Genomic DNA, 13,623 nt, shown 5'->3' with positions numbered 1-13,623 from the left:
ATGGTAAATTATGAAATAGGAGAAAATTTAATAAAAACAAAAACTTGCGTCGACCATTGTCACATTGAGTTTTTGAACCAGTTAACCTTAAGTACGGTCTAGCTTTTACCTGTCGACCATTTGGGGGTCGACCTATTGACAGTCAATCTTTTTACTGTAGATCTATCAACCGGATACAGAGTACAGCACCAGTTAGGTATCACCAGAAAAGGAAGTCTTGATCCCAGTATATGGCGTATACTGTATTGCTCATCAAATAAATACTCGGCACTGAAGTAACTGCTTTTTCTGTGTTGCATATTTCATTGCTTTCCATGTGAACAGTATACCGGTCATCAATGGATCTCTCACTGGGAGTATTTAGATGGTGGTATACAGTGTGGAAGGCAACGCGAGTACCCAGTTGTGTGCATGAGCCACAGGGCAGCATTTACTACACACTCAAACACATGACAATCCACACCTGCTTTATGCTCTCCTGCAGGCGAGACTGCTCCTCCTTTGCATCTTGGCAGGACAGCTCCAGGCGCTCCTTGTTAATTTCAAACACTTTCTGAGTTGTCCGGATCTACAGAAGGAAACATGGACATGTGACTGGAATGCAGAACACTGATAAATAGGGATTTTTGTTTACTTACCGTAAAATCTCTCTCTCTGATTCCATCTGGGGGACGCTGCGCCATTACTTGTGGGTTAGAGGTGTGTGGTTGTGGAGTTTGGCACAGAACTATTAAAACCTGACTCCTCCCCCCTCTAACCCCTCCCATCTCCTTCCTGCCTAGCCAGCACCTCAGTTAACGTTTAGCCAAGCCAAAGGAGATGGACCGAAAAAAATTAACTGGTTAAACCAGACAACATATGGGAGGGATCGCAGCGTCCCCCAGATGGAATCAGAGAAAGAGATTTTACGGTAAGTAAACAAAAATCCCTATTTCTCTTTCATCCATCTGGGGGACGCTGCGCCATTACTTGTGGGATTTCCCAAAGCAAGCAAATGAGAGGAGGGAGACATAGACGGCATAGCCGTCCGCCAAATTTGACGCCCAACAGGGGCAGTCTCCAAACCGAAAGTGTTAGAAGGGTAAAACCTTTTTAAAACATATGCACAGACGACCAGGTCGCCGCCCTACACGACTGCTCAATAGACGCAGCCCCGCGAACATCTCAAGAAGCTCCAATAGCTGGAGTCGCAGGAGCTTGAATCGAGTCAGGAACTGAAACATTAGAAGACTGTGTGATGGTCGTAGTTACCCAACAAGTCACTGTGTACTTGGAATCCGGCCAATCTCGTTTGGACGCAGCCATTAAAAACCAACAATGCATCCGTACGACGGATAGAATTCGTACGAGATAAATAAATCCGTAAGGCCCTAAGCACATCTAAAAGAGCCAAATGGGAATCCTCCCCGGAAGGAGGAGGAGGAGTAAACGCTGAAAGGACAATGTCCTGATTTAGATGAAACGCTGACACAACCTTCGGAAGGAAGGAAGGTTTTGTTCGCAGAACCACCCGATCATCATGAAAACCCAACAAGGGTGGTCTGCAAGAAAGAGCTGCCAATTTAGATGCTCATCTTTTGGAGGCAATTGTCAATCGGAAGACACTGAACGTTATAAACCGCAATTGTACAGATTCCAAAGGTTGAAATGGAGATTTCTGAAAAGCCGTAAGGACTAAGTTAAAGTCCCAGGGAGGAACCGGAGGAACCAAAAAAATAAAGGTGGCTGAATCCGAAGAACTCCCTGAAGGAACGTCTAAACTTCTGGAATGATAGCCAGTCTCCTATGAAGTAGAACCGATAAGGTAGAAACTTGACCCCATTAGTGATGAAGTCTCAGATCCTTATCGAGACCCTCCTGAAGGAAAGATAACAGATGAGGAAACTCTAAACACATCCGGTGTTAAACCACGCTTTTCACACCAAGCAATGTAAATATGCCACACTCTGTGGTAAATTCCAGAAGCCACCGGTTATCTAGCCTGAATCATCGTTTACTCAACAGGACGAGAAAAACCTTTTTCCGCTTAAAATGTTGGATTCAAGAACCAAGCCGTCAAAGTCAGCCGACCCAACCTGTGTTGGGTCATAAGATCTGGAGCAGAGGGGGTCGGGATGGTTTCTCGACGACCCTATTGTGCAGAAGAGTGTACCACTGTCATCGTGGCCAATCTGGGTCCACCAGAATGATTGGAAGACCTTCTCTCTGAACACGTTGAAGCAGACGTGGAATCAGTGGAAATGGTGGAAACACATATCCCAGTTGAAAGTGCCACAGCGCCGTAAGTGCATTGATTAGAATTGCTTAAGGGTCCTGAGCACGCGACCCGTAGAGAGGAGGTTTATTGTTGAGACAAGATGCCATCAGATCTACATCTGGTATCCCCCACCGGGCTACTAGAGTCAGAAACACCTCCTGGTGAAGCCCCCACTCTCCCTTATGCACCGTGTGACGGCTTAAGAAAAACCGCTTCCCAGGTCTCGACTCCTGGAATGTGAATCGCGGATATGATCGGAACCCAATGTTCCGCCCAAGTGAGAATCTGAGCGACTTCTTTCCTGGCGGTCCAGCTTCGAGTTCCTCCCTGCTTGTTTATTTAAGTAACTGCCGTGGCGTTGTCGGGCTGAACCCGGACTGGATGACCCTTTACCATGGTTTGAATCCGAAGGAGTGCATACCGGACTGCCTTCAACTCCAAGATGTTGATCTGTAACTTCGACTCGACTGTTCCAGAACCCCTGAAAGTGATGAGTCTGAAACACCGTCCCTCAACCTCTGAGGCTTGCGTCTGTGGTGACCATGACCCAAGACCAAGTCATGAACGGAACCCCTTTTGGTCAAATTGGGGCTGTGAAGCCACCAGCGAAGCGACGGACGAGTCTTTACAGACAAGCGGATCAGTTGTAATTCGAGATGAGGTCCTGTCCGCGAGGAAGAAACGATTTCTGGTTAGTGGCGTCGAATAAGAGCCCCAGAAATATCATTTTCTGGGAAGAAAGTTAAGACGACTGTGGAAAAGTTATTATCCATCTGAATGACTATAGAGTCTCTATCGTGAGACGCAAGTTCTGGTGAAGGATCAACTCTGACAGTCCTGATGAAAAGATCGTCTAAATACGGAGTAATGCTGACACCGCAGAATTGTCACCACACGGCCCATGACCTTGTGAATACCTGAGGAGCCGTGGATAGACCAAAGGGAAGAGAAACTGAAAATGGCAAGGACCGACTGCGAATCTCAGACGAGATTGACGACCCGTCCAAATAGGAACATGCAGGTAGACGCCTTTTATGTCTATTGAAGCCAAATATTCCCCTGGTTTCATGGCAGCGATAATCGAACGGATGGATTCCATTTTTAACTTTTGGGTTGAGAGATATGGATTTAAACCCTTTTAGATTTAAAATGGGCCGAAACGGTTTGTCCACAAGAAAAAGACCTGAGTAAAATCCCCGACCTCTCTCTGAGCAGGAACTAGAAGAATTACTCCATTTCGTAAGAGAGTGGCTGTTGCATAAAGAAGAGCTCGACGGCTAGAGGGAGCGTTTTGGAGAGGAGTGACGAACACACGATATGGGACTGGTTCCTCGAGATGTAAAATATAATCTCTGGATATGACCTCCGTCACCCACCGATCTGGTTTTGACAGGAGCCACACTTCCATGAACTGCCGTAACCGAGCCCCAACAGTCATTGATCCCTCCAGAGATCGTTAACCGTCATGCAGTAGGTTTGTCGGCAGGTTTACTGGCTGGTCTACGAGCCGCCTGTGTTCCTCTACCTCTGAATGCCTCTCTCCGTGGGAACCTGGAGAAAGAACGAAAGGAATGGAAACTACCTCTGTCCTGTGTACGAAAAGACCGAAACCTCGTGGTCTTCGGTTTCTGAGGAGCAAATGGAAGAAAAGGGCTCTTGCCCCCTGTAGTATCTGAAATAATCTTCTGTAATTCCGACCCAAAAAGAAACTCACCCTCAAAGGGTACCGCCGTCAAGTTCTGTTTCGAGTCAGAAACGGCATTCCCAAACCCGAAATCAAAGAGACCGTCTTGCTGTCACGGTCAAGGCAGAAATACGGGATTGTAGCGCAGTAGAATCTAACAAGGCCTCACATAAGTAAGAGCCTCCTAAATCTGTTCTGCTAACTGAATGGCTTCCGATGGATCGTGAGACTGCATTCCAGATACAACCTGTGCCAGCCAGTCATCCGCGGCCATGAGGACCCAAGTGCTAGCTAGAATTGGGCGTAGAAAAACACCTGATAAAGATAACAGATTTAATTATTGTATCAATCTTCCTATCTGTAGGATCTTTCAACGTCACAGACTGTACAAAAAGAATAACCGTAGCTTTTGCTAAATGTGAAATAGGAGCGTCTACCTTTTGGGGCTGTTTCTCAACATCTTGTATCCTCCTCTGTAAAAGGATATATAAATTTCAATTTCTTTTGGGGCTGGGAAAGGAGAATCCGGCTTAAGCCAGGGCTCCTTTAAATATCCGCAAAGTGTGAATAAGGGGGAAAGAAAGTAACTTGTCTTTTCTATGTTTTGAAAAAGGCAGAGGAAGAACCCGCCACCTCCGAACTCTGAATATTAAGAGTCTGACGGATGGCTTATATCAGAATCTAACACCTGAGTTAGTACAAAAACTACTCATCCTACCATCCCACTCTGGGTCTACTTCCCCATCCTCCAATGGGAATGTTTCCAACTACTCCTCCGGAAAAGTTATAGCGGGCAACGGCAGTGGCCGTTTTGTAGCAGAAGAACTGCCGGCAGAGTTAACAAATTTGTTTAGAGATTGAGCCCATATTTTGAGCCCATAGAGCTTCCACTGTAGCCATGGAGGCATAGACTGATCCGCGGAACTTCCCTGCTGGTCCGCCACAGATGCACCAGAGCATGAAACACAGAGTACCTGCGTCCGGGCTTCCCTTCGCTAGCTATGATCCACATAGTGAGCAGGAAAAAATAAACCACCGAGGCGGTCTTACCCTTTGTAGATTTCATAATTAATTAATTAATTTATTCCCTTTTTTTATTATTATTATTATTATTATTTTTTTTTAAATGAACAGCAAATGCACTACAAATGAACAATAAACTCAGTAGAGTAGTCCAATACTTTGACATATACTGTTGTATATTGCAAATATACTATGAATCATACTGTGCAATGCATATTATATATTGCAAAAATTACCTCCCCTAAAAGTATAGCATGACACAATGTAAATCTACTGTGAATTAGACTGTGCCCCCAAAATATACTTGCTGTTAGGTGATCAGCCTTGCCAAACAAGTGTTACGAGCGCTGCAGTGTCCACCGTACTGCCTCTGGAGAAGATGGCGGCTGGAGCCCTGCATACCTGGACGGGACTGCGCGCGTGGCAGTGGAGGGCGGGAATCCGTCCCTTCTTGAACAAGGAAGCGCCTGTCAGCTTCAGTAGGAGCGCTGCAGCCGGAAGTCCGCGGCTCTCGCGCGCCGCTACACCGAGCTGCTCTGTTCGGGTAGCGTCTAGCGGCTTCCCCGGGGAGTGACTCACCCCTCTCCCGGCCTACCCAAAAAGACAGTAGCAGGGATGAGTAAAGCCCTCGCTACTGCGCGCCACCGCTCACCTCCGGAGAGAGAGGTCTGGGGGGAGGGGGGGGGGGTGTATTGCAAAAATTACCTCCCCTTAGAGAGAGAGAGGAGGACAGTTTCAATAAAATGAATATATATATATATATATATATATATATATATATATATATATATATATATATATATATATAAGGATAGACCAATACTGTCAGAGACAGATTGTGTCTATCCAGTACCTCCTCACTGCCGACTTCTCAGAGACAGGAATCCAGCCCCAGTGACCGAAGTGTGGTGGCCTCCAGCAGCAGAATAGAGTGGGAAAATCTAGCTAACCCCACTCTAATAGTACCTGCCACCTGTATACAGGGACTAGGCACTCCAAGAATAAAATAATAAAATATCTAACTAAAATCTTTCAGAGAAAAAAATCTGTGTCTGTACTCCACAGGCACAAAACTAAAACGGAGGTGCTGGCTAGGCAGGAAGGAGATGGGAGGGGTCAGAGGGGGGAGGAGTCAGGTTTTAATAGTTCTGTGCCAAACTCCACAACCACACACCTCTAACCCACAAGTAATGGCGCAGCGTCCCCCAGATGGATGAAAGAGAAATACAGGTTAATGATAACTACCAGGGAAAACACATGCTGTATAAGTAACACAGGGTCATTTACTAGCATAGGCAGGAACTCGCATACAAAGCAAACAATCAGCTTCAACTAATATAGCAAAGGATAAGACTAGTGAAAGGAAACGTCCGAGTGGTTGCTACAGGTTACTGCACCAGGAGAGGTCGCATCTACACTAGTGTGCAAAAGTCTTTGGGCAAAGCCAATTTGTATACTTATATTGCTCTATCTTAATGAGTATCAACTTTAATTACTCCCTAACATCATTATCATGATTAGAAACAAAACTTTAGGACTTAACTTCAAATGTACTATACTTAATTACCATATTATTTGTAAACACAAGCGTATATCATTTTCATCGCAGTCCCAAGAGTTTATTGATATGCTAAAGTATGTAATTTAGAGCTGGTCATTAATAAATCTGGTACATAGGTTAATTAATTTTACTAAATTTTTATATAAAATATATTTTTTCAGCATGAATTAGCATTACAGCGAATTTATATTGAATAAAAAGGGTAAGCTAGCAGAAAGATGATTGTGTCCTTTCGTGGGAGTCACTTCCAATGGTGCAATGTTTCACAGCGGTGTGTGGCATCAATCCATGAATGTAACAATCAAACAGAACAATGTCCTCCTGTTGCAAAAAAAATAGGAATTTACTTACCGATAATTCTATTTCTCGTAGTCCGTAGTGGATGCTGGGGACTCCGTAAGGACCATGGGGAATAGCGGCTCCGCAGGAGACAGGGCACAAAAGTAAAAGCTTTAGGATCAGGTGGTGTGCACTGGCTCCTCCCCCTATGACCCTCCTCCAAGCCTCAGTTAGGATACTGTGCCCGGACGAGCGTACACAATAAGGAAGGATCTTGAATCCCGGGTAAGACTCATACCAGCCACACCAATCACACTGTACAACCTGTGATCTGAACCCAGTTAACAGCATGATAACAGCGGAGCCTCTGAAAAGATGGCTCACAACAATAATAACCCGATTTTTGTAACAATAACTATGTACAAGTATTGAAGACAATCCGCACTTGGGATGGGCGCCCAGCATCCACTACGGACTACGAGAAATAGAATTATCGGTAAGTAAATTCCTATTTTCTCTGACGTCCTAAGTGGATGCTGGGGACTCCGTAAGGACCATGGGGATTATACCAAAGCTCCCAAACGGGCGGGAGAGTGCGGATGACTCTGCAACACCGAATGAGAGAACTCCAGGTCCTCCTCAGCCAAGGTATCAAATTTGTAGAATTTTGCAAACGTGTTTGCCCCTGACCAAGTAGCAGCTCGGCAAAGTTGTAAAGCCGAGACCCCTTGGGCAGTCGCCCAAGATGAGCCCACCTTCCTTGTGGAATGGGCATTTACAGATTTTGGCTGTGGCAGGCCTGCCACAGAATGTGCAAGCTGAATTGTACTACAAATCCAACGAGCAATCGTCTGCTTAGAAGCAGGAGCACCCAGTTTGTTGGGTGCATACAGGATAAACAGCGAGTCAGTTTTCCTGACTCCAGCCGTCCTGGAAACATATTTTCAGGGCCCTGACAACATCTAGCAACTTGGAGTCCTCCAAGTCCCTATTAGCCGCAGGTACCACAATAGGCTGGTTCAGGTGAAACGCTGACACCACCTTAGGGAAAAACTGGGGACGAGTCCGCAGTTCTGCCCTGTCCGAATGGAAAAAGAGATATGGGCTTTTGTGAGACAAAGCCGCCAATTCTGACACTCGCCTGGCCGAGGCCAGGGCCAACCGCATGGTCACTTTCCATGTGAGATATTTCAAATCCACAGATTTGAGCGGTTCAAACCAATGTGATTTGAGGAATCCCAGAACTACGTTGAGATCCCACGGTGCCACTGGAGGCACAAAAGGGGCTTGTATATGCAGTACTCCCTTGACAAACGTCTGGACTTCAGGAACTGAAGCCAATTCTTTCTGGAAGAAAAACGACAGGGCCGAAATTTGAACCTTAATGGACCCCAATTTTAGGCCCATAGACACTCCTGTTTGCAGGAAATGCAGGAATCGACCGAGTTGAAATTTCTTCGTGGGGGCCTTCCTGGCCTCACACCACGCAACATATTTTCGCCACCTGTGGTGATAATGTTGTGCGGTCACCTCGTTCCTGGCTTTGACCAGGGTAGGGATGACCTCTTCCGGAATGCCTTTTTCCCTTAGGATCCGGCGTTCAACCGCCATGCCGTCAAACGCAGCCGCGGTAAGTCTTGGAACAGACATGGTACTTGCTGAAGCAAGTCCCTTCTTAGCGGCAGAGGCCATGGGTCCTCTGTGAGCATCTCTTGAAGTTCCGGGTACCAAGTCCTTCTTGGCCAATCCGGAGCCACGAGTATAGTTCTTACTCCTCTACGTCTTATAATTCTCAGTACCTTGGGTATGAGAAGCAGAGGAGGGAACACATACACCGACTGGTACACCCACGGTGTTACCAGAACGTCCACAGCTATTGCCTGAGGGTCTCTTGACCTGGCGCAATACCTGTCCAGTTTTTTGTTCAGGCGGGACGCCATCATGTCCACCTTTGGTCTTTCCCAACGGTTCACAATCATGTGGAAGACTTCCAGATGAAGTCCCCACTCTCCCGGGTGGAGGTCGTGCCTGCTGAGGAAGTCTGCTTCCCAGTTGTCCACTCCCGGAATGAACACTGCTATCACATGATTTTCCGCCCAGCGAAGAATCCTTGCAGTTTCTGCCATTGCCCTCCTGCTTCTTGTGCCGCCCTGTCTGTTTACGTGGGCGACTGCCGTGATGTTGTCCGACTGGATCAATACCGGCTGACCTTGAAGCAGAGGTCTTGCTAAGCTTAGAGCATTGTAAATTGCCCTTAGCTCCAGTATATTTATGTGGAGAGAAGTCTCCAGACTTGACCACACTCCCTGGAAATTTTTTCCCTGTGTGACTGCTCCCCAGCCTCTCAGGCTGGCATCCGTGGTCACCAGGACCCAGTCCTGAATGCCGAATCTGCGGCCCTCTAGTAGATGAGCACTCTGCAGCCACCACAGAAGAGACACCCTTGTCCTTGGTGACAGGGTTATCCGCTGATGCATCTGAAGATGCGATCCGGACCATTTTTCCAGCAGATCCCACTGAAAAGTTCTTGCGTGAAATCTGCCGAATGGAATCGCTTCGTAAGAAGCCACCATTTTTCCCAGGACCCTTGTGCAATGATGCACTGACACTTTTCCTGGTTTTAGGAGGTTCCTGACTAGCTCGGATAACTCCCTGGCTTTCTCCTCCGGGAGAAACACCTTTTTCTGGACTGTGTCCAGAATCATCCCTAGGAACAGCAGACGTGTCGTCGGGATCAGCTGCGATTTTGGAATATTTAGAATCCACCCGTGCTGTTGTAGCAGTACTGCTACTCCGACCTCCAACTGTTCCCTGGACTTTGCCCTTATCAGGAGATCGCCCAAGTAAGGGATAATTAAGACGTCTTTTCTTCGAAGAAGAATCATCATTTCGGCCCTTACCTTGGTAAAGACCCGGGGTGCCGTGGACAATCCAAACGGCAGCGTCTGAACTGATAGTGACAGTTCAGTACCACGAACCTGAGGTACCCTTGGTGAGAAGGGCAAATTGGGACATGGAGGTAAGCATCCTTGATGTCCAAGGACACCATATAGTCCCCTCTTCCAGGTTCGCTATCACTGCTCTGAGTGACTCCATCTTGATTTGAACCTTTGTATGCAAGTGTTCAAAGATTTCAGATTTAGAATAGGTCTCACCGAGCCGTCTGGCTTCGGTACCACAAATAGTGTGGAATAATACCCCTTTCCTTGTTGTAGGAGGGGTACTTTGATTATCACCTGCTGGTGAATTGCTTCCAATACTGCCTCCCTGTCGGAGGGAGACGTTGGTAAAGCAGACTTCAGGAACCTGCGAGGAGGCGACGTCTCGAATTCCAATCTGTACCCCTGAGATACTACCTGTAGGATCCAGGGGTCCACTTGCGAGTGAGCCCACTGCGCGCTGAAACTCTTGAGACGACCCCCCACCGCACCTGAGTCCGCTTGTAAGGCCCCAGCGTCATGCTGAGGACTTGGCAGAAGCGGTGGAGGGCTTCTGTTCCTGGGAAGGGGCTGCCTGCTGCAGTCTTTTTTCCTTTCCTCTACCCCTTGGCAGATATGACTGGCCTTTTGCCCGCTTGCCCTTATGGGGACGAAAGGACTGAGGCTGAAAAGACGGTGTCTTTTTCTGCTGAGAGGTGACTTGGGGTAAAAAGGTGGATTTTCCAGCTGTTGCCGTGGCCACCAGGTCCGATAGACCTACCCCAAATAACTCCTCCCCTTTATACGGCAATACTTCCATGTGCCGTTTGGAATCCGCATCACCTGACCACTGTCGTGTCCATAAACATCTTCTGGCAGAAATGGACATCGCACTTACTCTTGATGCCAGAGTGCAAATATCCCTCTGTGCATCTCGCATATATAGAAATGCATCCTTTAAATGCTCTATAGTCAATAAAATACTGTCCCTGTCAAGGGTATCAATATTTTCAGTCAGGGAAACCGACCAAGCCACCCCAGCACTGCACATCCAGGCTGAGGCGATCGCTGGTCGCAGTATAACACCAGTATGTGTGTATATACTTTTTAGGATATTTTCCAGCCTCCTATCAGCTGGTTCCTTGAGGGCGGCCGTATCTGGAGACGGTAACGCCACTTGTTTTGATAAGCGTGTGAATGCCTTATCCACCCTAGGGGGTGTTTCCCAACGCGCCCTAACTTCTGGCGGGAAAGGGTATAACGCCAATCATTTCTTTTACTCTAAGCAGCTCTTTAGGAGAGCCACCTAGATTGCACCCTTCACGGCCGGGCACAAAAACCTAACTGAGGCTTGGAGGAGGGTCATAGGGGGAGGAGCCAGTGCACACCACCTGATCCTAAAGCTTTTACTTTTGTGCCCTGTCTCCTGCGGAGCCGCTATTCCCCATGGTCTTTACGGAGTCCCCAGCATCCACTTAGGACGTCAGAGAAATAGGATTTTAATACCTACCGGTAAATCCTTTTCTCGTAGTCCATAAGGGAGCACAATATGCACTTGGGTCAGTAATTGGTTAGATAATAGGGAGCAGCGCGTTGTGGTCAATGGATAATTTTCAAATGGGACTACAGTACTAAGTGGTGTGCCACAAGGGTCTGTACTAGGACCACTTTTGTTCAACATTTTCATCAACGACCTAATAGTAGGTCTAGAGAGCATGGTGACAATTTTCGCTGACGATACCAAAATTGTGTAAGGCTATAAATACGGAGGGGGATTCTGAGTCTCTTCAGAACGACTTAACTAAACTGGAAGCATGGGCAGCAAAATGGAGAATGAGATTCAACACAGACAAGTGTAAGGTAATGCACTGTGGGGGCAAGACCAAAAATTACACCTACATACTAAATGGGGTAATAGTAGGGGATTCTGTACTAGAAAAAGACTTAGGGGTTCACATGGATAACAAATTAAGCAGCAGTACCCAAAGTAGGACTGCAGCAAAGAAGGCTAATAAGATATTAGCATGCATAAAACGGGGAATTGATGCAAGGGACGAGAGTATTATACTCACATTATATAAATCACTAGTGAGGCCACATCTTGAATACTGTGTGCAATTTTGGGCACCATATTACAAAAAGGATATCCTTGAGCTAGAAAAGGTTCAGAGGTGGGCGACAAAGGGCATGGAGAAGCTGGAATACGAGGAAAGGCTTGCAAGGCTAGGCATGTTTACATTAGAAAAAAGGAGGCGACTAAGAGGGGACATGATCAACATCTACAAATATATAAGGGGTCAATACACAGAGCTTGGGAGGGACCTGTTTTCTATGAGATCAGCACAGAGAACACGTGGTCACTCGCTTAGAGGAGAGGAGTTTCCGCACATTGAGGCGAAAACGTTTTTTCACAGTAAGGACAATACGTGTTTGGAATTTCCTGTCTGAGAGAATAGTAACTGCGGACTCAGTCAACACCTTTAAGAATGGGTTAGATAAATTCTTATTGGATAAAGATATTCAGGGTTATGGTGCGTAGGCACGCATTATAGTGAATATAACTAGTCCTAACTTCAAAATAACTAGTCCTATAATAAGACTGCACAGGAGACCACAAATAGGTTGAACTCGATGGACAATTTTTTTTCAACCTTAGTTACTATGTTACTATATTGTGGGAAACTAGTACGATGGGTATAGACGGGGTCCAAAGGAGCCAGTGCACTTTAAATTTCTTCAGCTGGGTGTGCTGACTTCTCCCCTCCCACAGGCAGTTATAGGTAAAAACGTGCCCGAAGGAGAAAGGACATATATGACAGAAGGAATGTGGTGAGATTCACAGACCAGCAAACCACTAACATATAAAAACCAGCAATGGCTGGTAACAACAACAACAACAACAACTGAACAGGTAACTATAGAACAAGAAACTAGAGAAAAGTCAACGCACTGAGGCAGGCGCCCAATATCCCTTATGGACTACGAGAAAAGGATTTACCGGTAGGTAATTAAAATCCTATTTTCTCTAGCATCCATAAGGGATTTTGGGGGAAACTAGTACGATGGGGACGTCCCAAAGCTTCCAGTACAGGTGGGAACGTGCTGAGACTGCTGCAGCACCGCCTGTCCAAACTGGGTATCCTCTTTGGCCAGGGTATCAAATTTGTAGAATTTCACAAAAGTGTTCTTCCCCGACCAGGTAGCAGCTCGGCATAGTTACAAGGCCGAGATACCACGGGCAGCCGCGCAGGAAGAGCCCACTGATCTAGTAGAGTGGGCCTTTAGAGACTTAGCAACAGGTAATGCTGCCGACACATAGGCCTGTTGGATAGTAAGCCTAAGCCAACGAGCAATGGACTGCTTTGAAGCAGGGCAACCCTTTTTCTGCGCATCATAGAGCACGAACAAGGAATCCGTTTTTCTGAACCGAGCTGTACGCTTGACATCGATCTACAAGGCACGCACAGCATCCAATGCCTCCGGAGGAGCAGAAGCGTCAGAACTGGACGGAACCACGATAGGTTGATTCAGATGAAACGCGGAGACCACCTTCAGCAGGAACTGCTCTCTAGTCCGGAGCTCCGCACTATCCTCGTAAAAGACCAAGTATGGACTTACACGATAAGGCCTCTAATTCTGAAACATGTCGAGCAGAAGCCAGGGCCAGTAACATCATAGTCTTCCACGTGAAGTACTTGTCTTCTACCGTCATCAGGGGTTCAAACCAGGAGGACTGTAAAAATTTCAAACACCACATCCAAATCCCAGGGTGCCGAAGGTGGCACAAAGGGAGGTTGTATGTGGAGTACCCCTTCCAAGAAGGTCTGAACTTCTGGCAACACTGACAATTTCTTCTGAAAGAAATTGGAGCGCGCTGAAATCTGGACCTTAATGGAACCCA

The 13,623-nt window shown here is 46.8% G+C and overlaps 1 protein-coding gene across 4 annotated transcripts in view; it reads right to left on the bottom strand.

The window, feature by feature from the left end:
- MIA2 (MIA SH3 domain ER export factor 2) overlaps positions 1–13,623 on the bottom strand; it is a 298,404-nt gene that overhangs the window by 125,760 nt on the left and 159,021 nt on the right. For all 4 annotated transcript variants that reach the window (XM_063947624.1, XM_063947626.1, XM_063947625.1 and 1 more), the window contains exon 14: positions 464–568. In XM_063947624.1, the coding sequence (XP_063803694.1) occupies positions 464–568 (105 nt within the window). The remainder of the gene's footprint in view (positions 1–463; positions 569–13,623) is intronic.

The sequence above is a fragment of the Pseudophryne corroboree genome, chromosome 12 (assembly GCF_028390025.1).
Source record: "Pseudophryne corroboree isolate aPseCor3 chromosome 12, aPseCor3.hap2, whole genome shotgun sequence".
Classification (NCBI taxonomy): Eukaryota; Metazoa; Chordata; class Amphibia; order Anura; family Myobatrachidae; genus Pseudophryne; species Pseudophryne corroboree.
This window is presented reverse-complemented; position numbering and strand designations above follow the sequence as displayed.